General features: G+C 38.9%; 1 protein-coding gene across 1 annotated transcript in view; it reads right to left on the bottom strand.

Moving 5' to 3' along the window:
- Positions 1–2,560: 2,560 nt before the first annotated feature.
- The window catches only part of kpnb1 (karyopherin (importin) beta 1), a 44,369-nt gene continuing 19,130 nt past the window's right edge, over positions 2,561–27,799 (bottom strand). The window contains exons 5-22 of the mRNA XM_041173489.1: positions 26,196–26,348; positions 23,786–23,845; positions 23,595–23,684; positions 22,119–22,229; positions 21,236–21,337; positions 17,878–18,102; positions 14,276–14,467; positions 12,909–13,039; positions 12,357–12,504; positions 11,379–11,450; positions 10,552–10,696; positions 9,543–9,625; positions 7,879–7,986; positions 7,469–7,612; positions 6,752–6,857; positions 6,547–6,661; positions 6,051–6,212; positions 2,561–4,514 (exon numbers count right to left, since the gene is read on the bottom strand). Of these exons, the coding sequence (XP_041029423.1) occupies position 4,514; positions 6,051–6,212; positions 6,547–6,661; positions 6,752–6,857; positions 7,469–7,612; positions 7,879–7,986; positions 9,543–9,625; positions 10,552–10,696; positions 11,379–11,450; positions 12,357–12,504; positions 12,909–13,039; positions 14,276–14,467; positions 17,878–18,102; positions 21,236–21,337; positions 22,119–22,229; positions 23,595–23,684; positions 23,786–23,845; positions 26,196–26,348 (2,148 nt within the window). The 3' untranslated portion in view covers positions 2,561–4,513. The remainder of the gene's footprint in view (positions 4,515–6,050; positions 6,213–6,546; positions 6,662–6,751; positions 6,858–7,468; positions 7,613–7,878; positions 7,987–9,542; positions 9,626–10,551; positions 10,697–11,378; positions 11,451–12,356; positions 12,505–12,908; positions 13,040–14,275; positions 14,468–17,877; positions 18,103–21,235; positions 21,338–22,118; positions 22,230–23,594; positions 23,685–23,785; positions 23,846–26,195; positions 26,349–27,799) is intronic.

Below are 27,799 nucleotides of genomic sequence, written 5' to 3' on the forward strand. Positions count from 1 at the left end.
GAGCATAGAACATGGGTTGACCAAAGCAGTGCTGCTGTCAAGGATGCTATCCTTTGGATGAATTAAACAGAAGTCCCGTTTTAATAGTTTGGTTTAATTGGGCCAACATTCCTTTCTCAAACAGCACATATGATGGTTCATCCAAATCTCTGCTCCCCATATCGTATGGTGCACTAAGTCCCACTCACGAATTGTTGCTGACCTGCATTGGCTCCTAGTCCCCATGTTTCCAATCTAATTGTCATTTTAATACTTCATGGTCTCAGCCCCCTCCATCTCCTTCATCCTTAAAACTACTACCAAAATTTTGCATACCCCTTTACGCTGGCCACTTGTTCATTCAACCCATCCTTAATGCTCTTACACTTAATAATTCCACCCTCTGCTCCCAGGACCACATATGCTTTTGGTCACCCTTCCTTTTGCTCTGATGCCAGTCAGCATAACCCCTTTCTGTATGATTATGCATGTGAAGTACAATTTTTCTCAACCAAAATCACTACATAAATGCTACCTTTTGTCAGATATTTGATAGCACAAATGGTTACATCATTTATCTATGCAAATATCAGCACTTCCAAAGTAATTCAGCAGTTTAAACACTTTGGGCTGCCCAAAGAAGTGATCAGGCACTAAAAGAAAGTTCCCTTTAAAAGCAGGTATTACATATATTGTACGGGTACGCCACAATGGGAGCAGGACATGTATATGTGAAGACTCCACAACACAAAAGGAGTTGATCTTTGCCATTGTCCAATAGCAGCAGCAAAAGCTTTGAAGGAAGTTATCCACCTGGCCGTACACACTTCTGCAGCTGTTTCATTTCTCCAGGCACTGATCCTGGTGATGTACCTTCCCCCCCAACCAGATATCACCTTCCACTCCAGTCTTAAGTTTTCTCCACAGGTGACTGTTAAGTGGCAACAAAAGGATCTACACAGTCAGCTTACTGTCCAAAAGTTCTAGATATCCAAGTATGCCACATTCATCACCAAGTAGAGGTTTCAGCTGTGGACATCTTCCTCATCTCTTCAACTCGTGGCAAATTATGCTACATCCACTTCAGGGATGTCCTCAAAGCATCCCTGAAGAGGTCAAACATATATGCAGATTCACGGGAGACCCTGGCTTGTGACTGACCAAAATGGGGAAGGCACCAAACATATTTAAAGATTTCATCAGGAATGTGCAGGGAAGAAGTTAAGGCATTGGAGGAAATGCACAAACCTCCAAACAACTGATCTACCCAACCCTTCAAGCACCACTTGCCCTGCACGTGGCAGTCATAGATTGCACATTGGCCGTATCAGCCATCTCTGAATCCATCGAATGGGAGTGGAAGCAAGTCATCCTTGATCTGAAGGAGCTGCCTAAGATGTTACATTCCTTAGAAGAGCAATTTCTGGGCAACTGTTGGCAGTCATCAGCAGTACTTGTAGATAGGTATCTGATTCAAGTTATGAAGATTTACAATGACATGCTCTCAGGATCCATATTAATGTTGAAGCACATTAGTGCCCCACAGATGATGGGCTAATTTGAAGGTGCATTCAGCTGGGTTGCTGCAATTTTGTTTGATAACTAGTCACTATAGTTACAAATTTAGTCTAGTGCTGGTGAAATTGATTTATGTTTAACATAAGCATTGCATGAAAAACCAGTGTTAATATCCTGATTTTCCAGTGGGCTGCTAAGTAAAGTCTAAAGATTCCATGAAGGATGCAATATAATCCAACAAATATTTTTTTTAAAATTCATTCATGGAATGTGGGCTTTGCTGGCTGGGGCAGCATTTATCGCTCATCTCTAAATCCCTTGAGAAAGTGGTGCCTTCTTGAACCACTGCAGTCCATGTGGTGTACCCCACAGTGCTGTTAGGGAGGTAGTTCCAGGATTTTGACCCAATGACAGTGAAGGAACGGCAGTGTATTTCCAAGTCAGGATGGTGAGTGACTTGGAGGGGAATTTCCAGGTGGCGGTGTTCCCAGCTATCTGCTGCTTTTGTCCTTCTAAGTGGTAGTGGGTTTGGAAGGTGCTAAGGAGCCTTGGTGAATTCCTGCAGTGCATCTTGTAGATGGTACACACTGCTGCCACTGTGTTGGTGGTGGAGGGAGTGAATGTTTGTGGATGTGGTGCCAATCAAGCGGCTTTGTCCCAGACAGTGTCCAGCTTCTTCAGTGTCTTGGGAGCTGCGCTCATCCCGCAATCCATCCACACTCTTGACTTGTGCCTTATAGATGGAGGACAGGCTTTGGGGAGTTAGGAGGTGAGTTACTCATCACAGAATTCCTAGCCTCTGAGCTGCTCTTGTAGCCACAATATTTATGTGGCTAGTTCAGTTCAGTTTCTGGTCAATGGTAACCCCCAGGGTGTTGATAGTGGGGGATTCAGTGATGGTAATGCCAATGAACATCAAGGGGCGATGGCTGGATTCTCTCATTTACCTTCTACTTTAAAAATATATAAAAACGTCTTGTTCATTGTTCTGGTAGCAGCAACCAACAGTGACGCAAGAAAAGCTACTTTAAACAGAATTAAGAAAGACACAAACAATACTTGCTATTTCTCAGTGTACTTTATTATCCTGTTTTCTACAGCTGAAAGCCCACAGGACAGCAACAGGTAGCACTGAGGAATGATCAGAATTCCCCATCAGTACGATCTCCGAAGTACAAAATAAAGGCATGAAAAGGCCCAGACCTTTCCCAGTACGCAATTATTAACTGGATAAAACACCCTTTTGCCAGTGTAAATACATGGTGCCTCTACTCAGCCTACAGTGAGGTGGCATGAACTACACCAAACTGTATTCACCTTCTGACACTAAGGCACATATCCAATACCCTGTATACAGTTGTTACATTATTGTGTGGAAGTATAGTTATTTCAGCAATCACATAATGTAAGACTAAGTATAAGTTGTGCTGGGGAATGTTTTGACACTTTTAAAATTCAGACTTTGTTGGAAAAATATGCCACTTTTGTTTTACAAGTGTCTCCGGTTTAGTTAACGTTTGATACCAAGAGCAGCGAGACATCAATACCACAATTTTTCTTTATTTTCCTAATCAAATAAAAGCAAAGATAGATCACCAAGCAGTTTGAGTGGCATTCTATATGCCTACTTTCAATATGAAATTTGATTTTTTTTTTCCTCCAAACTCTTTAGAAATCCAAAGCATGACCTGAATACAATTAATAAATCTTTGGCACTCTACGTTGTTTCAGCTGCTACAGTACAAATTGTGGAGGGGAAAGGGGTTCCAAAGTGCTATCCGGCAGATTAGGGCATGATGCATTTCCATTTTGATTTCTTGAACCTTTTCAAATCCCTCTGCATCATATACACTTTTCACAGTTTTATTTCTCTTTACAGGGGAAGAAAGGCTTCTTTTTTCTTTTAAAGAGATAGTATCCTTCATGATGTGAAGAAAAAGCGACAAGCCCTCAGCCAACTATGGCCAAATGGCCATCGATTCAAAAATACCTGGTAGGCAAAAAAGGTGGTGTGACAATGGTGGCAAGATACAACAGTGGGGATATAGTTGCCACCTTGACCATGTAACACTATTTTAAGGTCATTCCTGAACATTTATGCCACTGGCCACCACATTTGCTTGACCACGATCCCTTTGTTAGCCTACATGCGCTGAATTTAGAGGTATGGAAAAAACACCTAAACACACCATTTATCTATCTATCCCAGCGTTCTTGTAAAACACAACGCATCGTTATTTTTCAAAGCAAATGGCAGTAACACTGCTAAAAATAGGCCACCTTTCATTAAAGGTCTATACAAAATTTGTTGCATTTTAGAGAAACTATATGGATATTTTCAAAAATAGTTGGAATAGGTTAAATGGCATGTTGCTTGATCTGATTCAATGGTTTAAAATACAGCCAATGCAAGCTATTTAAAAAGGGGATACCATCTCCTTAAACTAGGCTGAAGACTAACTAAAGCTTCGCACAAGGAAGCTCTGAACATTCATCAGTGTTTCCCAATAAGAGCAACTCTCATTTAATTCTTTGTGCTGCTTCAGTAGATTCAACTCTTTAATGCAAATGCTAACCATTTAAGTAAATTGTAATGTATCTGAAGTAGAGAAAGTGTATGCCTTCTCACTCACACACACTCATCCCTGACCAAGAACCTCAACCTCATTATTCATGCAGGAATTTCCACATAGTACGATTACATCAGCCAGGCTGAGGATCCAATTTTCCTCCCAGCAGCAATGTTCATAATCCTTTTGAATTTATTTTCTAAAACACTCCCGCTGTTTGACAGAAGGGAATTTCTTCTCGTTCTTGTTGCAGGTTATGTTGGCCTCTTTTGTTTCCGCGTTCAGTCCAAGATACTGCTGGATCAGGTGGTGTGATGCAAACCTCACTCACTCATTCTCACATTCTCAAACATTCAACATCCTTGCACACTCCTCACTTCTGTTCCAAAGATTTGAGAATTCCAGTGGGGCCTCAGGTGTCTTCCTTATCCCAATGCTGTAAGAAATCTGCAACAAAAGATACTGGTTGAAAATCCTCCAGTACAGCTGTCAAAACTCAGGGGTCCTATAGTTTAGCTGTGCCATTAGTTCAAATTAATTCCTACTTGGAACAAATTTGATCACCTGCATTTTCTTTTTTAAAAGAAAATTAAAACAGCTACTCAATAATCCAATGCCAATCTAATGTTTGCCAGACACAGCCAGGCAATTGCTGGCTCTTTTAGAGAAGGGAAGATTGACTCTGACCAACATTCTGTTCAATCCCTGAAAAGATGTCTGATCCTCTGAGCTTGCTCTGCCCCACTGCAATCTAACCTACTTCCAGTCAATTCATTCTTCATTTTTTTGAATTAATTTCAAACCCACATACCTTCAAATCAGAACTCCTACAGCATTAGCTTCTAAAGTTGTGGAAGCTATTAACTCTCTCACTGATAAGTTTTAGTGCAATCCATCATCAGTACAGTTTATTTGTACAACTATTCCATTAGTAATTGTATGGCACATTTTATACCCCTCGATCTGCTCTAAGAAAAATCCCAGTGAATCCACTGTCATAGTCCTGAACATCTCTAAATTCTGATAGCATGTTCAAAAGCTATTATTATGACCTTATGGGTTTTTACTCCCTACTTTGGTTGATCTATCTTCAAATATCCAGTCATCCAATGCCATCAATATTTTTTGCTAACTCCAATGTCATCAGAATGCAACTTCCAGCCCTTGCAGCCCAATAGCAGAATTATACTTTGATGCTCCATCTTTCAATGGGCCAATGAAAAGGTTCTTTCCATTCTTCAAAATGTTAATTTCCTCAAGCTTAACTAAAGCATTTCAGAATTCCACCATTTGTCCCTCACTTAACATTTCTGGCTTCATCACCTGACCTCATTAAGCCTCTACATCACCTTCACTGATAAATCACCCTCCAGGAACTTGCTTTCCACTTCTCAATAATCTAAACTCCTACAAAGTTGAAGTCTGTCCCACACTGCTCCACTATCAAGGGAGTACCCAAGGGGGTATGCAAAAACAGCTAATATGATGGTTCATTCTTTTCCCTTCTCATTACAATCTGTGATTACTTTATTCTTAATACGTATTGAGTTCCAAGTGTGACACCTTACTTTTCAATACAATGGAGATGCAGGGAAGGAAAAAAAAATCTCAAAATGTGGTCTCCTGCTCTAACGCATTTTCTTCCTAATTTCTCATCATATGAAGCTCCTTACTTCATTTAGTCTTTCCTGATTCCAAATTCTAAAAGGAGTTTCACTGGTTTATCATTTTGTTCATTTTTCTCAACCAATGTGGCATCATACTTGAGAGAATGTTTTTTATTTTAAATAGTAACTTCTAAAAAGTACAGGAAACTCTTTATAGCAATTTAAAAATTGACCACTTTTGAAGTAACTTATAATAAAAACTTTAAAATAAAGCAAAATGCATTTCAATAGCAGTTTCTACTATTAAAAAAAAAACAGGAACAGAGCAACTGAAATTAGCCGATGTACTAACCATACTAGACAATAGGTGTCTTACCAAGCTTGATTTTTCAGTTTTCGAAGCTCTTTAGTAGCCCATGTAGCCAAAGTTTTAGTTTTGTTTGTTTTTGATCGTCTTCCTTCAGTCAATAATTCATGAATCATAGGCCTGGCTTCAACTAATTTCAGTACGTCCTTCCCAAAAGCTGTACACAAATCTCTGGAAGAAAACGCAAAAATCCCCAAAAGTTATGGAATAAAGGATTTTTACTTAAATGAAACCATTCCCCTCCTCCAAACATGCACTTTTTGAATCTCTTCAAAAAATCCCAAGTTGATATACGTATCATTAATAACAGACTACAAATGAAAAGTGATTTGGGCATTCAGAATATATAATTTCAGAAAGAATGTATGAATAGGACCAGGTAGTTACTCTCCTGGAAAGCATGTTGAGAACGAACAGCAAACTACATAAGTTGCAAATGTGAACAACCTCTCATTAATAGCTGTAACTAGATTAGTCAGTTTCCTCTTATCCCAAGCATGCTTACCCTATCAGTCCAGCTGCACAGGCTACTACCCCATCTGTATGATCTTCATCTCGTGCAATGTGATCGATAAAGGAGAGAATGAATTCTACTCTTGGTTGCACCAACATCACATCAGCTGCAGAAGGAAATTTGAAAATATTTAAAACTAACAATTTTTAAACTTTACAGGTTACGTTGTGTTTTCATTCTGTGTAATTGAACTTACGATGTACATTCTCTTGGTCACCCTTCAGGCCCTGAATAATGCCAGTATATGCCTCCAGACAACCTTCTCTTAGTTCGTTCAGGTAATCCACCATATCATAATCTGTCTAAAAATGAATCAGAATCTTAGCACAGCTGACCAGAGTGTAAACCCACACCAAGGGGCAGCAGTTCAGGTACGTGCTAAATGTATTACACAAAATCTTAATAAATCATGGGACAAAAAAAAAATGCATGCAAAAAACAAAGCAAGTATTTTCAAATTAAAAACCTTGCTTAAAGCTACTATTTTTGTTTAGCAGAATTTACATACAAATTGGGATGAGTATGCCATTTGCCCCCGTGAGCCTGCTCTGCCACTTGATAAGATCATGGCTGATCTGATTGTGGCCACTATTTACCCTTATACCCTTTGACTCCCTTGGCAATAAAGTATCTAACTCAACTTTAAAAATATTCAATAACCCTGTCTCCATTGCTCCCTGGGGAACAGAATTCCACAGACCAATGACCCTCCGAGAGAAACAAATTCTCCTCATCTCAGTCTTGGGTTATATGTTTGCTAAAATATAATTATATTAAAACGGGAAAGTTCTAAGTTAGTTTAACAAAATGTTACCAAGTTAGAGGTTTGTTAGATGAAATTCCATTTGTTTCCACCAAAAGGCAAGTGTCTAAATTTGAAGCAGAAGGGTTTAAATGCTTGTGCTGTACTTACTTTGTCTACTTGGGCCTGTGAAGCCTGCTGAAGGGTATCCAGGACAATATCGAGATACTTCTTAAATTCTCCTGCAATAGCAAGGGCAATATCCCCAAACACAGACAGAATCTGTGGCTTAACAGATCGGTGGACATTTTCATTCTGGAAAGAGAGACATTTTGTCCATTGTTGCAAGTGGAAATAATAGCCAAATTCTACCACTTTTAAAAGAATACCCTAAATTTAGAAAATACACTACATTAATGTGCTTCAGGAAAAACTTTAATCTATAAAGCAAATTGTTTACGGATTACTATTTTCTAAGGAACTGAAACGTTAGAATTAAGTTGAAATGGTGTAAATGTAGACAGGAAGCTCTCTAGAAGACAATCACAAAATTAAGTTTGGTATCATGGGCACAAACTCACCCCCAGATTCTCCAGCAAGAGTTGCATCATTTCGTCACAGAAAGGTAGCATATTAGACTGCAGTGCTCTGCACAGGTCACCCACTAGACCTACTGCCGCAAGACAAACCTTCAACAACATTAGAGTTTTAGAACATGAAGTCATTCAACTTTGGCAAACCAGGTTCTATTCAATAACAATAGTTGGTCTCAGGAAATATCCTTTACACTGCACAAGTGAAGTTAATCCTCACTAGTCAATGATTGCACTGCTCTATGAGACTGCAGGCATGGAATTTCACTCCTGCCAGTTTCCCCTATAGACTATAAGCACCAATACCATATGCTCTGATCCCAAATAGTGTCAGGTGACAATCTAATCTCCATCTATAACATCTTCCCAATTCCCATGCATTTCACATCCTACACAATTCGTGTGCGGTTAAAGCACGCACAATGTGAAATAGATACTAAAGCTACTAATTTCCGATTTAAATGGGATAGGTGCTTGATGGCCAGCATGGACACGATGGGCAAAAGGGCCTGTTTCTGTGCCGCATAACTATGATTCTACATAAACCCTGTTTAAACAATGTTTTTTAAAAAATATGTATTCGCATAGTTTCACCCAGACAAACAAAAGTTAAGTGAGCAGCTATTACTGAGGACTTTGTTTTTTGTCCAGGAAGAGATGCAGGCTTCCCACGAACTGATCTCAGAGCAATCTGAAGGCTACGCCATCACAACTTAATTGGTATGCTATTGAAAATGTTCTTAAAAGTACTGCAGGTTACCAGGGTCTCTGGTTAGTTAAACCAAGTTAGCCAAACCAGAAGAACTTGATAGCACACTAGGTATATGAACCAAATCATCAATTTACATTTATATAGAACCTTTAGCTTAGATAAAAACACACTTTTGTGGGCCAGGTTGAACTTCAAAATGAACAACTTAATGACAGATAGATAGTGCCACAATGTCAGAGATCTCCTCTGTCTGTGCATTGGGTATATGATCCATGATACTACCCGGACTTACTTGGAGGACATTTTTCCAATTTTGCATCCAACATTCAGCCCTCAACTAACAGCACCAAAAATGATTCAACTAGTTATTTATCTTAATTTGTTGCATGGAACCTTGCTGGCCCTTGCCTGATCATCCATGAAGCAGCAGAATAATTTCTACAAGGGACTTCTAAACTGACTCCAGTTTGTATTTTTTTTTTTGCTTCTTCCATCAGTTGGGAATGAAGCCAAAGGATGAAGGGTTGATACTTGGGAGTGAAATGTACCAAAAGATGAGGTTAAACACAGATGGCAAACTCTCATTTTCCTACAGAAACAAACTGTACTTCAAAACTAATTCACATCCCATGAAGCATTCCAAGGGTGTAAAATACACTACATAAATGTAAGTTTAGTTTAAAAATCAAAGACAGGACCAGGTAAAGACAAGTGGGATTTCTCAGCAATTGGGGAGGCCAGGGGTGGGGGGGAATTTTGAATAGAAAGGGAGATACACAAAGACGTAGGAGGGAAAAAAGGAGGTAGACAAAAAATATCTAAACCATATTCCTCCTGCAATTATTTGTGCCAGAGATGAGGTCGTAAATTTTATCGCCTAGCAAACACTCCATCTCCTCTCCACCCCCCAACCCCACAAAAAAGGACAAATGATTCTTACCTGATATTCTGCATAATTCTTCAGTCCAATCCCTAGATATGGTTTGAAGGCGTCCATGTACTTCAAAAACTCTGAACCTAGTACTGTAGGTAAAACAAAGCGTTTATACACCTACTTTGAACTCAGGGAAAAGGGAAGCAAAGTAGTTGCTGTCAAGAATATAATCTGCAATTTATTACTGTTATACTTTAATTTTCCACATTTTTTACAGTTTAGTACTTTCTTACCAAAGTGAATCAGTAACAACTTACAGTTCAGTTAGTAATAACTAATTCTTAAAATAGTCATCAAAATTAAGATTGCATTCAGTTCTTCAATAAAAAAGGTTGGTGCATTCCAGCTGTCTTCCCATGGATGCAAATTAGCCAAGTACTGAACAATATTCAATTTCCAATACATACATCATTTAACAATCATAAAATGGACCTATTTTCAATTCCTGGGATATAAAATTAACTCGAAGTTGTTCAACTTAGTTCAAATGATCCAATTTTTGAAGGTTATAGCACAAGGCTCTATTTCTGCAACTATAATGCTAAAAATGATCTATTTCAAACACCATGATACAAAATAAAATTAAATTGAGCCCACTGTATGATTAAACTGTTTATCTTTGAAAGTCTGCTGTACAACTGTTCCCAAATTGCTCAGCAGCCAAATTATGAACTCAAATTTAACTCTGTACAGGAAGGATAGCATTTAATTTGGGAAGCTGCTCCCAGGTTCCAGTTAGTTTTGAATGCCAATTCCTAGATTGGAACAAAATCATCACCATTAATCTGATTCATTTGCCACACAGATGGAATGACAGAACTATCAAGAGTAACTGGCCTTTCTCTTTCCAAAATTAACTTGAACAATCTAAGTAAGCAGTAAATCTATTGTATATAATACAAATGGAAAAAAAGACATTGCTATCACCAAATTACGAAGTACCTATAAACACTGATTACCTTAGTAGAATTAAAACAATTTTTCCACTTCATTCCTTTAAAATGATGAAACATACCTTCAACTAGAGTGCTGACAGCCATGAGGGCATCTTCCTGCACACCTCCGGAGCCAGCAGTGCTCTGGAACATCCTGAGCAGTGATGCCATCACCACATCTGAAATCTGCAGTGCATCCTGGTGCTGGACCTTCCGCAGTACATTCTAAGGACCAGACAGAAAAATAAAGTTTATTTAAAAAAGTAAATATATTAATTCATTTTGAAAACAAAAATAAAGCCTTCAGATTAATTCATAATCACCATCATCTTTCTGTGTGGTGCATGAACTTGTCATCACCAGGCAATCTGTTCCAAGTAAGTATAAGAAAGCAACACATTGCACACAAATCCAAGTTAATTCAAAATAACTTGTAATTCAGAAAATGCTGGAAAAACGCAGGTCTGGCAGCATCTGTGGATAAATAAAAAGGGTTAATGTTAAGTCCATATGATTCTTCTTCAGAGTCATACAGACTTGAAACATTAGCTCCGTTTCTCTCTCCACAGATGCTGCCAGGCCTGTTGAGTTTTTCCAGCATATTCTGTTTTTATTTCAGATTTCCAGCATCTGCAATAATTTGCTTCTATTTTGCCTTGCAATTCACTTGGACACTGATAATATTCTACCTAAAACTTCTAGTTTTTAAATGCACTTCACCTGCTCAAATAAGCTAATTTAAAATGTACGGTTAAGGGCCACTCTGCAGAGGCCAAGATAATATTTTGATGAAAAACATGTTATCTAATAACAGTTAACAGGCAGCCTTGCAAAGTCCAGTACAAAATCAAACCCAACCAATATCACCAGAACAAAGATATGGGAGCAAAAAAAAAAAACTAGTTACCTGTAAGGTAGCACACAGCAGAGACTGAAGATCATTGTATTGAATTCTGTCCGAGGTACTTTGAATATGAGACTGAATGGAACAAAAAAACAAGATTAGTGAGGACTGCTTTATTAAAATATCTCCTAGCATACAAAAAGGTACATAGCCTATTGCATAGCTCATTGTCAATGTGGTCACCTGGAACTCAGTTAAATCCCCTTTAAGGAATTTTTCATATCCCAAATTGATCTAGGATATTTTTCTGTTTATATTTACCTCTCCCAGATTAGATAGCTACTGATGACTGAGTGGATCACAATGCTCAGTTGCATCATGACAATAAGGACCAGATAGTCTTTTCCATTCCATCACATTTGTGTGTTATCTTTATGCTGCCCATTTGCCATAGAGGAAATACAGAAAATAATTCTCAGATGAAGGGAGATACTACTGACCAGATTACTAAGCATATAGGCTAAATAATACTGAATCCCACTATATCTTGCACTTAATTGCTTCTCCTTCAAGTCTCTCTGCATACTTTCTATCTACATTAATCCATGGCAGCAGTATCAGGATGTGGATTCCTACAACAGTTCAATTATGTTGCTCAAATGCAAGTATTTTGAGGCACTTCTGTCAAAACAAACCTGAAAGAATTATACCAAATTTAGACAGTTTAGACAACTAAAAGCTTATGATTTTGGTCAGTTATCCTATTGGCATTTTGACTGTAGTCATTAAATTGTGGCAAAATACTTGCTGTCCACAGTACTCATTTTGAGAGAACTGAAACTGGACACAAGTATGACTGTTCAACCTTGATAGGAAAAGTCGACAAAAGCTTCAAACTACTTTCATACCAAACTCCAAATGCAATACTTTTAATATTTCCAGAATAATATTTTTAAGGCAAAATGTCCATTTTAAATAAAACAACCAGAGAAAAATATTACAGACTATGTTTCTGTTACATTGCATGCATAATCCACATACCTCCATTTGTAATACTTGCTGTAGCCTTTCCATGATAACCAGAGTTGTTTTCTGCACTGCTGGGTAACAATCTTTGGCACTGTTCTTGACTATCTCCATCAGTGCCTCATATGCAGCACTCCTCAAGTTATTCTGGTGCCCATCAGGCCTAAAGAAAAACATTTTACTTAGTAATCAGGTTATCAAATCTACATTTTCAGAACTTTTAGATACAGCAACAATCAACATCTCACAATTCAACATCCAAAACGACTGCCAGAATAACATAGTTGTACAATAAGTTCTGCCAATAAACACACAAATGAAAATTGTTACTTCAGTGTCAAACCAAGCCACTGCCAGGTACTAACCTTAAGCAGCTATATTACATTAAGAATGAGATGCAAACATTTGTGGCAAATGCGCAGATGCATTTTATATTGTAGTAATTAAATCTAAGTGTGAGTGCTAAAAATCAGCCACAAGCAGCAAACTACAAATTTGACTTAGCAGACTGCCTAGATGGGCAAGAACAAACATACATTAAGGTAGGTCACAAAGTACTTCTCCTACCGGTCAGTAGTTTCTAATAGCTTCTGAACTATCAATTCAAATGATGACGACAGACAATATGTTGCAGGTTCTTCCTGATCATCTGCCACATCTGCAGCTTCATAAGCAGCTTCTGCTAAACTGGAGAATGCCTGTGAAAATGGTCAGACTACACTTAGAGACTTTTAAAGATTAATTAACACTAAAGGTCTAATTGCAACAATTGTCAGGTTTTGGTTAATTTTGCTAAGACAAACAGAAGCAGAGAGAAGAGCAAAAGATCAGTAGAATGATGAATTACAGGCACAGATAGAGATGCTCACAAATTACTAATGCTGCAGTTCAGTCATTCATGTTCCTCATCTGGCCACCAAATACTATCTGCACACTACCCTCCCACCTCTCTCCCTAAGTACTGGTCCCCTACTTGTTTATTTTATGGGTATTAGCTGTTCTCTGATATATTGCCCAAGTGACCATGCCCTATTGATAACCCAGGACTGAAGTTCTGGTACCCTATGTTAACAGAGTACCAGAACAGAACCAGTCCTGGCATCAACCTTTTCCCCCCTCAGGTATTTTTCTAGAAGAAACCTGGACTACAAACAGTGAAAACACAATGAGGTTTCAGGACTCGGAACAAATGTGGAACCCCAAGATCCTCTTGACATATCTGAAATAGTTTCATATGTGAATGAGTTTCATGCCAAGTGGTGCATCACTGGGCTGTCTTATAGCAGGTTCAGACTCAATTTTCTGACAGGAAACTAGGTTACAAAGATACTTTTTTTGAAATCAAACATACATGCAAGAACCAAGCCATATTTTTCCTTCTCAAATGTCTACTAAGAGTTTTGGGTCATAAAATGCCAAATATCTGCAAATTGTTTTAATAATCCTCAATAGTTAACATTTAAATTTACAATTAAACTTGACAGCTACACAGCTCCCAGCTGCAAGTGCTCCACATTGGCAAAATAACTTTTAGATTAAACCTTACATAAAACCTATATTTAGGTATCACTTCCTAAACTCCCTAATGTCCAGTCTTTGTAAATCTTCAAAGAGTTTATTGTTATACCATTAACTTATTTATGAACTCAAAATGGACACTAGATTTATTTGCCTTCTAACACTGAAGTGAAAGGTAGCTTTATATTCACATTTTGTAGAACATTTGCTATGTCTCTCTGTACAGTCAACAGCAAAGGCACCAAACAAATGACTGGAGGTCGCCATCAAAGCTTTATTCAAGACTCTGTCAACAATTCAATAATTTTGTCAACCCATCACTTCTATAAGGCTTATGAAAATTCCAAATCCTATCAGTATTGATTAGGATCATGCAGAGGTTAATTTCAATGTAGTTCTCTGCCCAAGTGACTTACCCAGCAAACATTAGAAGCCACTCGAGGTTCAGCTCCCAGACCTTCAATGAGACATTGCAGTAGAGGGGTCAAGTACATGTCATTGATGGCAGCCTCAGGAAGCAACTCACAAATTCGACCCACTGTCCAGGCTGTAGTATCCCGAACCACAACACTAGGATCTTTCATTAGCTCTATCAGTGTGGGCATAGCCTGCAATTAGAAATGAATTTACAAACAGTGACAACTATCAATAATATTTACATGGCTAAAATAGCCATAAATACTTACACAACATTAATCCTACAGACTGAAATTACTGGAGTCTTGAAGTAATCTATCATTGTTGTGAACATGAGAGACTATTGTGTCACTTTTGGAGATATTCTTGAAAGTTTGTGTGAAAAATACCCACAGATTCAAAACCACATTTTACCACCAGTATTGTCTCAAGGATGACTCCTCCCCATCACCAAAATTCAAATCTGAGCAATTTACTTGGCGAAGCAGATCCTCACAAACATCAGCAATCCATGATGCAGGGAAAATTCCATATCACCCACTGAAGCCACACCCACTGACCAAAGACGAGAAAAACTGGCAGCCAAGCAATAAAATCGAAGCAAGCTTAGAACAAAAACTGATTAATCATAAAAAAACCATTTTTTTTCTTCAAATCAACATTACCGTTTTAGCAAGGCAGCTTCCAGGCATGCAATTGAAAGTAGGAATTCAGCATTACGAAATCACAGGCCATCAAACTACATCCCACCACTAAGGTGCTCATGCTCCAGCAAAATGCCCATGTTAGCTATCTGATAAAGCATAACTAAATTTACTTAGTCACTGTTCAATCCATTAAACCCTTCAACACATTACCCCTATACACAAACATTCAGCCAAAGGTGCTTAGAGTAGAATGACTTGAACGTAATTTAGAACAATCAGGAGTATTTGCATTCGGACAAGGAGGAGTAGGCCATTCAGCCCAATCGAGCATGCTCTACCATTTAATAACATAGCTGATCATATAGCAAACTCAAATCTGCATCTCGCCTACCCCCGATAACCTATCACCCCTTGCTTACAAGAATCTATCCACCTGTCTTAAAAATATTCAAAGACTCTGCTTCTACTGCCTTTTCAAGAAGAGTGTTCCAAAGACTCATGACCCTCAGAAAAAAATTTCCATTCATCTCCGTTTTAAACGGGTGACCCCTTAATTTTAAAGTGACCCCTAGTTCTAAATTCTTCCACAAGAGGAAATATCCTCTCCACATCCACCCTGTCAATTCCCCTCAGGATCTTGTTTTTTCAAGTTGCCTCTTACACTTCTAAACTCAAGCGTATACAAGCTTAGATCGCCCAACCATTCCTCATAAGACAACCCGCCCATTCCAGGTGTTAGTCTGGTAAACCTTCTCTGAACTGCTTCCAATGCATTTACATCCTTCCTTAAATAAGGTGGCCAACACTGTACACAGTACTCCAGGTGTGGTCTCACTAGTGCTCTGTATAACTGAAGCATAACCTCTCTACTTTTGCATTCAATTCCTCTCAATAAATGATAACATTCTATTAGCTTTCCTAATTACTTGCTGTACCTGCATACTATCCTTTTGTGATTCATGCACTAAGACACACAGAGCCCTCTGAATCTCAGAGCTCTGCAATCTCTCACCATTTAGATAATATGCTTCTTTTATTCTTCCTGCCAAAATAGACAATTTCACATTTTCCTACATTATACTCCATTTGCTAGATGTTTGCCCACTCACTTAACCTATCTATATCTTTCTGAAGCCTCCTTGTGTCCTCTTCACAAATTACTCTCCTACCTATCTTTGTGTCATCATCAGGTTTGGCAACCATCCCATCCATCCAAGTCATTTATATAAATTGTAAACAGTTGATGTCCCAGCGCTGATCCCTGTGACACACCATTCACTACACCTTGCCAACCTGAAAAAGACCCACTTATGCCTACTGTTAGGCAGCCAATCTTCTGTCCATGCCAACATGTTACCCCATATCATGAGCTTTTATCTTCCACAAATACCTTTGATATGGCACTTTATAAAGTGTCTTCTGGAAATCTAAGTACAGTACATCCACCGGTTCCCCTTTATTCAAGGAACTCCAATAAGCTGGTTAAACATGACTTCCCTTGCACAAATCCATGTTGACTCTTCCTGATTACTTTGAATTTATCCAAGTGCCCTGCTATAGCTTCTTTAATAATAGCTTCTAACATTTTCCTTATGACAGATGTTAAGTTAATTGGCATGTAGTTTCCCACTTTGTCTTCCTCCCTTTTGAATAATGGAGTTACATTTGCTATCTTCCAATCTAATGGGACCTTCCCACAATCTAGTGAGTTTCGGCAATGTATCAATATCTCAGAAGCCACTTCTTTTAAGAGCCTAGGATGAAGTCAATCAGGACCCAAGCACTTGGTCAGCCTGCAGCTCCAATTTACTCAGTACCACTTCTTGATGATTGTTATCTTGCCAGAGTTCCTCCCTCCCTTCCATTTCCTGATTTATAGCTGCTTCTGGGATGTTATTTGTATCCTTATAATGAAGACTGATGCAAATAACCTGCTCAATTCACCTGCCATTTCTGTGTCAATTCTCCAGGCTCTCTTTCTATAGGACCAACGCTCACTTTGTTAACTTTATAGAAACTCTTCCTATCTTTTATATATCTGGCTAGCTTTCTCTTGTACTCTAATTTTTTCTTCCTTAGCGATCTTTTAGTCATCCTTTGTTGTTCCTTATATTGTTCAATCTTCTGACCTTACACCTATCTTTGTACAATTATATACCTCTTCTTTAAGTCTAATGCTATCTAACCTTTTTAGTTAACCACGGATGCTATGTCTATCCCATAGACATTCTTACACGTTAGCATTTATCTATTCTGTATATTCTGAAATATCCCCTTAAATGTTTGCCACTGCATCTCTATCAACCTATCCCTTAACCTAATTTGCCAATTCACTTTAGCCAGCTTTGCTTTCATGCCCTCGTATTTGCCCCTATTTAAGTTTAAAAACAGTCTCGGACCTATTTCTCGCTCCCTCAAACTGAATGCAAAATTCAAGCTTATTATGGTTATAGCTACCTAGTGGCACCTTAACTATAAAGCTATGAATTAATCCCATCTCGTTGCACAATATCAGGTCTAGTATAGTCTGCTCTCTAGTTGGCTCCAGAACATGCTGTTCTAAGAAACTATCCCAGAAACATTCAATGAACTCATCTAGGCTACCTTTGCCCATCTGACTTTTCCAGTCTGTATGTACATTAAAATCTCTCACGGTTACCACCGTGCCTTTCTGACAAGCTCCCATTATTTCTTCATGCTCCACCCTACCATATGGTTACTATTAGGGGGCCTGTACACGACTCCGACAAGTGATTTCCTGCCTTTACCATTTCTCATCTCTGCCCAAGCCACACCCACACCCTGGCATAGTCTACACTCAAGATCAAAGCATCATTTATTATCTATAAACCACTACTATCTGATAACTTAGAGGTGAGCATTTGGGACACACCGTCTCCCAGCTTCAGCAGCAATAACTGAAGATGTAAATTGCAGTAAGGGTATATTTTTACCTGTATCACTAGTGGTTTTAGTTGATTGGGTTCTGGTCCTTCTAGAATAGAGCCAAACGCCATCACTGCTGCATCTCTGTACCTCCAGTCCGGATTTTTGATATGCTCCTTGATAAATGGAAGTATGTGTGGAACAATGTCATCCTCACAGCAAGTTGCCAGCAGCATGAGACAAACACCAGCAGCTTTGCATGGATTCCAGTCGTCATCGTCATCATTTTCATCCTAATAGTGAAAGGATGAATGATTTAAAATAAAAATACTGCATTCCAGCAATTAATTGTCAAGAACCAACTGACCATATACAAATCAGCATTTATACCACCTCAGTGTTTTTGCTCAAAGGACATAATGGGCACAAAAATGGAAAAAATACTACCTAGCTCAATTATGGCTTTAACTTCCTGATTAAGCTGACACAAATCTGAAAATAGGAAACTAGTGGGCTCGAAATAGAAACCATTATAGTTACACGTGCCTCAAGCTGAGCCTTAAAATCTTTAAAAGGGATGTGGGGGGAGGTGGTACAAGAACTAAGAAATATGTTTATAAAATGCCTGTTCAGAGATAATGAAGTAGCTGATTTTACATGCACTGTAGTCTACATCATACTTGCATTTTTTTTTATTCATTCATGGGAGTGTGCATTGATGGCTAGGCCAGCATTTACTGCCCATCTCTAACTGCCCTCGAGAAGTTGGCTGTGAACCGCTGCAGTCCACCTGGTGTAGGTACACCCACAGAACTGTTGGGGAGCTCCAGGATTTTGATCCAGCGACAGTGAAGGAACAGCGATATATTTCCAAGTCAAGATGGTGAGTGACTTGGAGGGGAACTTCCAGGTGGTGGTGTTCCCATGTGTCTGCTGCCCTTGTACTTCTAGCGGGTAGTGGACATGGGGGTTTGGAAGATGCCACCTAAGGAGGCTCGCTGAGTTCCTGCAGTGCATCTTGTAGATGGTACACACTACTGCCACTTTGCATCAGTGGTGAGGGGAGTGAATGCATGTGGATGGGATTACCAATCATGCGGGCTGCTTTGTCCTAGAAGGTGTCAAGTTTCCGAATGTTGTTGGAGTTGCACTCACCCAGGCAAGTGGAGAGTATTCCATCACATTCCTGACTGGTGGACAGGATTTGGGGAGTCAGATGGTGAGTTACTCACCGCAGGATTCCTAGCTTCTGACCTGCTCTTGTAGCCACAGTATCTACATGGTTAGTCTAGTTCAGTTGCTGGTCAATGATATCCCCCAGGATGTTGAAAGCGGGGGATTCAGTGATGATAATGCCATTGAATGTCAAGGGGCAATGGCTAGATTCTCTCTTGTTGGAGACGGTCAATGTCTGGCACTTGAGTGGCGCGAATGTTACTTGCCACTTGTCAGCTCAAGCCTGGATACTGTCCAGGTTTGCTACATTTGGACACGGACTGCTTCAATTATGAACAATTATTCTGAGTTCTGAAGCAGTAATCATCTAGAATATATTAGAAAATATAAAAGATTCTACATTAAAATTTATCACACCTAACATGTTGTAAACTCCCAGAATAGAGTAACACAATCCTCCCTGCCTGTCCCAGATATTACCTGTTAAAAAAAATCCATGCCTTAGCTTGTTTAATGATTTATGTAAAAGAACTTCCAGTTGCTTTTGCTTTACAAAAACGATTATTCCTTGTACCTTATGAGTAAGATGCATGGGGGAAGGAAGTATCTAATAAATAGCAAGTCCTGGACAGATCTGACTGGTTAATTTTGCTGGTGGTCCTAAGGAAAGGTGCAGGTACATATTGAGAACTACCATCTGCCTGCATTAATCTCATCACCCAACGTGGATGAGTCTTGGAACTTGCAAGAACTGAAAGATCAGGTATCCTGCCTTGTATCAGGACCTTGGACAAACAGCATTGTATTTGACATGGCTGTGACAATTAATTATTTTTTTTTTTAAGTAATTTTGTTTCTTAAAAACATATGTTTAATGTCAGATTTCTTACAGACCTAAAATGGCTCAATGTAGCAGAAAAAACAGTAGGAGAACCAAAATGCTCAGTAGCTATTTGGGGTGATTTGATTGGCTCAGCTTCTTTTTTCAATTTTTTCCTTCAAAGATGCTTAATAGTTCTTCATTGGCAGGACCATTCTCCCTCGCCCTAGATCCATAAAGACCTCATCAAAGTTCCGATTTGCTATTCTTTCATAAATGAGATTTATGCCTGTCTGCTCAGACATAACTACCCACAAAGTATAGATGCAGATATATCCTGAGTTTCTTCATGATAAGCTAAATGATACTCTCAAGGACGAGTTATATTGTGGAATGCACAATGTATTGTCTGCTACTAAGGTTTTAAGGCTTCAGGTTAGAAGCACCCAATAAATGACTGCCCCTTTTTATAAAAAGATCATTGAACAACTGCAACAAACATACTAAAAAGTAAACTGCATCAAGATAGGGCAGTCAGCTTTGTGGTACAGGACTAATCAACTCCAAAGCAATGATGCTCTGGAGAACATGCCGAGTGACAGAACTGGAAGGTCTCAAAGGCAAGTGTTCAACAATGCTACCGACTTTGAAATAAGAAAGACTCGCATTTATAAAGCACCTTAGGACATCCCAAAGCACTTCAAAGGAAATGATGTGCAATTAAAATCAGAGGCATGGAAACAAATAGGCAAGCTTCACTGTAACAGCAAGCATGACAGGAAGTAATTGCTATATACAAGACTTGCGATATATGATAAAGTATGAAGGACCCTCATCCAACATTCATGTAACTAGCATTAAAATATAGCTTTAAATGAAGCAGCATATATTCTGCATTATATGACCATGAAAACTGCACAGCATCCCACCTACCATGAACACACTACAACCTGTATGAAATATATACAAAATTATTCTAAGTCATCTGCCTAGAATCTGCTTGTTTTACACTTGTAGATGCAAACACTTTTAACTAAAAAAGAAAAGAGAGCACTTTCAAAGGGACTAAATTTGCTAGCATTACAAGATAGCTTTTAGCTGGCTTTAAAAACAGCCTCACTGCTAAATGACCAAAGGGTCTTCTGAGAGTTGATCTTAATATACAGTGATCACAGCTCTTGGCCTTAAAAGAGACATACTGAAGCTAGAATTCAGAAGCAGAAAAAGGTGCTGTGTTATGCATCATGCAATAATCCACAGCTCCATTAGCACTGTTTAATGTGATCATAAGAAAGCAATTCCAAGAACGTCACAAATAACAACTAAATGTTACAGGAAGGGCTTAACTGCAAAATATCTTGCTGTTTATCATTTCATCAAATTCCAACAGTAAAAACATGAATCAAAAGGCATCAAAGTTGCTGCCTTACCTGTTTAGTCAGTGTCTGGGTAAGAATGGGTACCAAGTACTGCAGTGCCCCCTTGGCATAGAATTTACTTGTGTGTTCAGGAGGTCTTCCCTGTTCTGCTGCCTGCATGAAGATCAAGTATAATTAACAAACTCCTTCTTTAAAAACAGAAAATATACAAATTTAGTGCAATACTGAACCAAACTAACTTCAAATACTCTTCAAAAGCTTGGCAAATGAAGTCTCAACTTTGTTCCAATATATCCATCAACTGAACAGCTTCAGCGTGGTGCATGGTATTTCATCATAGACTAACTGCCAGCTTTGTGTCATATACTGAATGCCATCTTTAAAACGTGATTCTCATTGACTTGTGATAATTAAAATATCTGAACCACAACCAAATTTTTTTTACCTTAAAGCAAAACAATCTCATCAAACAATTCAGCAAGTTAGTCAACATCGGTGGAGAGAAACAGTATGAATGCTTCAGTTTAAGTGACCTTTCATCAGGATTGATGTTAGTTCTGATGAAAGATCACTTGACCCGAAACATGAACTCTTTCTCTCTACAGATGCTGCCTGACCTGCTGAGATTTTTCAGCAGTTTTGTTTTTATTTCAAATATCCAGCATCCACAGTATTTTGCTCTTGTCAAAACAATTACTTTGAAAAAGAGCTTACTTTTGAGGGGTAATGTGTTTTAATGAGTTTTCTAAAGGAATATTTCTAGCATCGTGATCATTTCATGCCTGTGTCTGCAAGAGTTATTAATCTAGGACTAACACACTTCTTTCCCCATAAAGAGTAAAGAACAAAAGCAAAAACAGGCTGTCAATTAAAAATATAGCCATTATTTTTAACTATAGTTTTAAAATATTGTCAAACAGTTTTAAAATTGTACCTCTGAAGCTTCAATAGCAAGATCCATTTCCTCATCACAAACATTGGACCAGAATTCAATTCCTTGTAGGGCCACCTCATCAATATCACTCTTCATAGCTTCAATGGTAATCTTAAGGATTTTCAAAATATAAAGAACTTGTTGTTAAGCATTCACACAGATTAAATACAATTATTTGCCCATGGATTGGCTTCTGGCAACACTAATAGTATACAATATAAAAGCTGGCCTGAACTAAAGTAACACTGAAGTGAGCTATTAAAGTTCACTAATCCACTGCAGAAAGTCACTGATACATGATTATGCAAGTGGCCACTCCATAATGATAAATGCTCTAACAAGGTTATTTGTTTATAAAACCATACCAAAAATTTAAAATTTTGTTTTCTAGATAGGCGGTCAATACTTTGCCCACTTGACCTGAATGCAGCAACTTCAAATGAAAACTTGGGCTTTTAAATGATTAATGGTAGTTTAGGTTAAATTGGTGTAGTTCCAATACTTACATTACATCACAAGATTTAATCTGCAGTTTTTATGCTGCAGCTTTTACACTACTAATAAATCTGGATCAACTCAGAGTAATCTTCCAAGAGCATAAATTAAATGTGGTCAGTTTTTTGGTAGCTATCTAATAATTTATTTGGAAAGTCCATAATTGGCAAATAATTCCCGGCTACATGAACACTATATGAATCAGCTTGCAGATGGCATGGTGCATCATATCAAAATTTAAACTAGCAACAGAATAAGCAATTTACTTTAAACACATTTTCTGGGTAGCTTGTTGAGAAATTAATTCATCACTACATTATGTTTCAGTATTTCTATAACAGTGTGAAATACTGCAGTATGGTGACCTTAGTTTGCAAAAGAAATCACTTAAGTCAATATGCTACCTTCCATATCCTTAGAATATGCCAAAACATTTCACAGCCAATTTTGAAGTGTAGGTGCTTTTGTAATGTAGCTGCGGCACTCAATTTTCACACATCAAGATGCCACAAATAGCAATGAGGTGATAGACAAGAAATTATGTTTTTAAGCGGCGTTGGCCTGGTCAACTCCAACCCACCAACACTTTCTCCAATAGTGCCTTAGAATGCATATCGAGTAGCTAAAGGGAGCCTCAGTTCAACATCTCATCCAAGACAGTACTTCCAACAATGTGGCATTTCCAGCACGAAGTGTCAGCCTGAGCTGTGTGCTCTGGACTTTGGAATGGGTCTTGCAACCACAATTTTCTGACTCAAGTGTGAGACTAAAGGACTGAAAGCTGGATTTAACTGTTTAGAATTACAGAAAATGGCTACCCGGGTCAAAATTTTCCGACAAATTTCAGAGATTCTAAACAGATAGGCAGTCAGCTTGGCTGTTTGTGCATGTGGTATGAAGGGGAGCCTTCATATTTTGCTACTAAACCTTATTTCCCCTAAATAGGGCAATAAATTAGGTCAAAACATAAATTATACTTACAGCAAAAAGAGCAGGGCCCATATACGTCTCCATATATTGGTAATAAAGGGACATAATTTTCACCAAGTTTTGCAAGGCAGCAACTCGTACCTATTAGGTTAAAACAACAATTCAGTTCAAAATCATTCATTGTATGAATAAAATTATGAAATCCAATGATTTCACAATTTAGGGAATTTAATGTTACATACCCTTGTATCAGGACACTGGGTTGCTTCACAAACTACTTGCATAATAAAGTGCCTTTCAGACTGCAAAGGAATAAAAACAAATGAATGCAAAGCATCATCAAAATTTCACCTCGTCAGTTTTTATAATAGATGACTGCATAACAATACTTCTGTATCCAATCAGGTAGAGCTATTCTGTTATTTTGGGCTCCAAGGGGAAAATGGCATTCTACTTAATTTCCACAAAATCAAACATTGGTGAGTCTAAGTCCTATTTTGCTCTTGTACTTCTCAAGCTATCAACCTTTGACACTGGCATCTACCCAGCTCTGTGGAAACTTAACCAGGTGTACCCTGTACACAAAAAGCAGGACAAATCCAACCTGGCCAATTAATGTCCCATCAGTCTACTCTTGATCATCAGTAAAGTAATGGAAGGGGTCATCAACAGTGTACCAAGTGGCGATTGCTTAGCAATAACCTGCTCACTGATGCCCAGTTGGGATCGCCAGGGCCACCCAGCTCCTGACCTCATTACAGACTTGGTTCAAACACGGACAAAGAGCTGAGCTTCCGAGATGAGGTGACAGTGACTGCCCTTGACATCAAGGCAGCATTTGGCCAAGCATGGCATCAAGGACCCTGGCACAGCTGGAGTCAATAGGAATCGGGGGAAAATCCTCCACTGGTTGGAGTCATACCTAGCAGAAAGGAAGATGGTTGTGGTTGTTGGAGGTCAGTCATCTCAGCTGCAGGGCATCACTGCAGGAGTTCCTCAGGGCAGTGTCCTAGGCCCAACCATCTTCAGCTGCTTCATCAATGACCTTCCTTCTATCATAAGGTCAGAAGTGGGGATGTTTGCTCATGATTGCAGAATGTTCAGCACCATTCATGACTCCTCAGAACTGAAGCAGTCCATGTCCAAATGGAGCAAGACCTGGACAGTATTCAGGCTTGGACTGACAAGTGGAAAGTAACATTCACGCCACATAAATGTCAGGCAATGACCATCTCCAACAAGAGATAATCCAACCATCGTCCCTTGATATTCAATGCATTACCATCACTGAATCCCCCACTATCAACATCCTTGGGGGTTACCATTGACCAGAAGCTGAACTAGACCAGCCATATAAATACTGTGGCTACAAGAGCAGGTCAGAGACTAGGAATCCTGTGACGAGCAATCCACCTCCTGACTCCCCAAAGCCTGTCCACCATCTTCAAGGTATAAGTCAGGAGTGTGATGGAATACTCCCCACATGCCGAGATGAGTGCAGCTCCCACAACACTCAAGAAGCTGGACACCGTCCATGACAAAGCAGCTCGCTTGACTGGCACCACATCCACAAACATTCACACCCTCCACCACCGACACACAGTAGCAGCAGTGTACCACCTACACGACGCACTGCAGGAATTCACCAAGGTTTCTTCCAGCACCTTCCAAACTCATGACCAATACCACCTAGAAGGACAAGGGCAGCAGATAGATGGGAACACCACCACCTGGATATTCCCCTTCAAGTAACTCACCACCCTGACTTGGAAATATATTGCCATTCCTTCACTGTCGCTGGGTCAAAATCCTGGAACTCCCTTCCTAACAGTACTGAGGGTATACCTACACCACATGGACTGCAGCGGTTCAAGGTGGCAACTCACCACCATCCTCTGAAGGACAACTAGGGATGAGTGATAAAAATGCTGGCCCAGCCAGCGAAGCCCATGTCCTGTGAATGAATAAAAAAATCTCCAGACAGTGTAGAATCCCGTGACTTCGTAGCCATAGATTGAAACCACTCAATGATCACTGGTGAAGGGATTCTACAAAATAGGGTTTACTCCTAGGCTAAGATGACATGTCAAAGATATCAAACAACATTTAGGGCATCAGAGAAATTCTGAAAAGCTAAAAGCTTATTTATCCTCCTTAAGCCTTGTCCTAATTTCTCTCACCTTCTTTCCTTCGTTTTGGGGAATACATGGTTTACACTCAGTAGCTCACTTTAGTTTTAGTTGAGAATATTATAAAACCTCAACCCTTGTGATTATTTTAAGAAATAAAACAAATCAATACATTACTTCAGTCAGCAGAAAATGCTTACTAAAAACATGGTCATCAAGTCTCAGCTTCATTCATTAGGTTTCATCAGGTGAAATGCAGCGTGGTGCATGGTTTCTCATCACAGACTTCAGACCAGATAACTACATACCAAGGCATTTAGATGCCAAGTAACTAGCTTACGTAAAAAAAAATGACACACCCATAATCCCAGATATTGATTCTGGGCTTTTACTGGACTGGCTTGGTTTGATGCCAATGCCTGTTTGTATCCAGATGGAGAGGCATCTCATCCCTACATCCTCACACAAGTATGGAATACAGCTAAAAGATTTTTAATACAATGCAGCAAAGATGGCTTCCTACCTCTTTGTCAAAGTTAGCTTTGGTGAATTCCAAGGAGTTGAGCAGTGCATTGGTTGCAGCTAACTTCACATTATTACTGGGCTCCTCCTTCCGCATCCCTTGAATAATTGCAGTAAGGATTTCATTTGATTTGTCTTGTAGTTGCTCAGGATCCTGAAAAAGCCAAAATGTTGCTCAGCTTTTAAATTTTCCTCTTCATTTTCTGGCCTATGTTACATGTGTAAAGAATGTGTAATGTGCTAATCTGCCAAGTCCCACAGGCACAGTCACTAGAATTAACTGGTTATTTGAATATATTCCAGCACTCTACTGAGTTTTCACAAAGTAAGCCGGTCAGTTAAAACTGCACATTTTATTACAAACCAAGAGGAATTGACTTTTAAGTCTACATTAATGTAATTTAGTGCCATTTTGAAATGCAATAGTTTGAAAGTTATGAAATACACAGCAGTAACTAAATTCAGTTGTCAATCCAACATTGCAGAATACCAAAGTGCTATTACCCCCACCCCTTTCCTAACAGATAAATGCATTTCCAATTAGTGCAAGGTTAGTAGCCCTGGACAAACAATAACTCACCGTTACAAAGCATTGCAGAAGTATGCATAAAGGTGCCACTGCAAAGCATTGGTTACTTTTCACTGAGTTTCTGATAATTTACAAAAGCTCAGCTGAAATTAACAGTGATTCTATGATGACTCATTTCCACTTCCATGGTGGTTTGCCATTTTAGGTTGCACCTTGAGCTGTTTTCATGATGTTAGGGGGGGCCCCCTTTTGCACATTTAGGAGGCACTCAGCTGCATTCAGGCATTCTGACTGGTCCAAAAACTTCTGAAGGAGAATAACTGCCACTTTACATCAGATGGAGGTGAAAATGGGCCCCAAAATACTAAGCTTCCATTTGAGCAGAATTAACCAAGTGAGTTAAAGGACTGGAGCTTTCTACCAAAGTGCTATTCCCCCCACCCCTTTTCTGACAGATAAATGCATTTCCAATTAGTGCAAGGTTAATAGCCCTGGACAAATGATAACTCACCATTACAAAGCAAACAAAATACTATGCAACATGGAAAGAAAATCAGCTAATCCTGGTCTCAGCTGTAATCATACACGTCAGTGTAGTGCATGATGTCGCATTTTTCCAGATATGATCATTTTAATATAATTTTACACAAATTTCTAACATTCAAGGATAGGTTGAAAATCTAAATCAACATTTGGTATTCAACTTAAAATATAAGAACTTATTTATTTTATAGGGTTACAGGCTGTGACAGCAAGTGGACCACAGACTACGCCTGTGGAAGCACCTCAAATTGATTAATCATTGTGCTGAACATCCATCAGCTGCATATGGCTTCAAGCAATGGTGGATGCAACCTATATCATCCAATTACTGCCATTTATGAACCTTTCCAAGCCAGATTGGCAAATTCAAACGTGATCTTGCAATAACTTCATACAGTATTTTTGCTGAATTTACCCACCCAGCACCACAGAAATAGTTCATTTTATATTTGCCATTTATATAAACGACATAGATGATTATGTGGGGGGTAGGATTAGTAAGTTTGCGAATGACGCAAAGATTGGCCGGGTGG

The sequence above is a fragment of the Carcharodon carcharias genome, chromosome 23 (genome assembly GCF_017639515.1).
Source record: "Carcharodon carcharias isolate sCarCar2 chromosome 23, sCarCar2.pri, whole genome shotgun sequence".
In the NCBI taxonomy this organism is placed as follows: Eukaryota; Metazoa; Chordata; class Chondrichthyes; order Lamniformes; family Lamnidae; genus Carcharodon; species Carcharodon carcharias.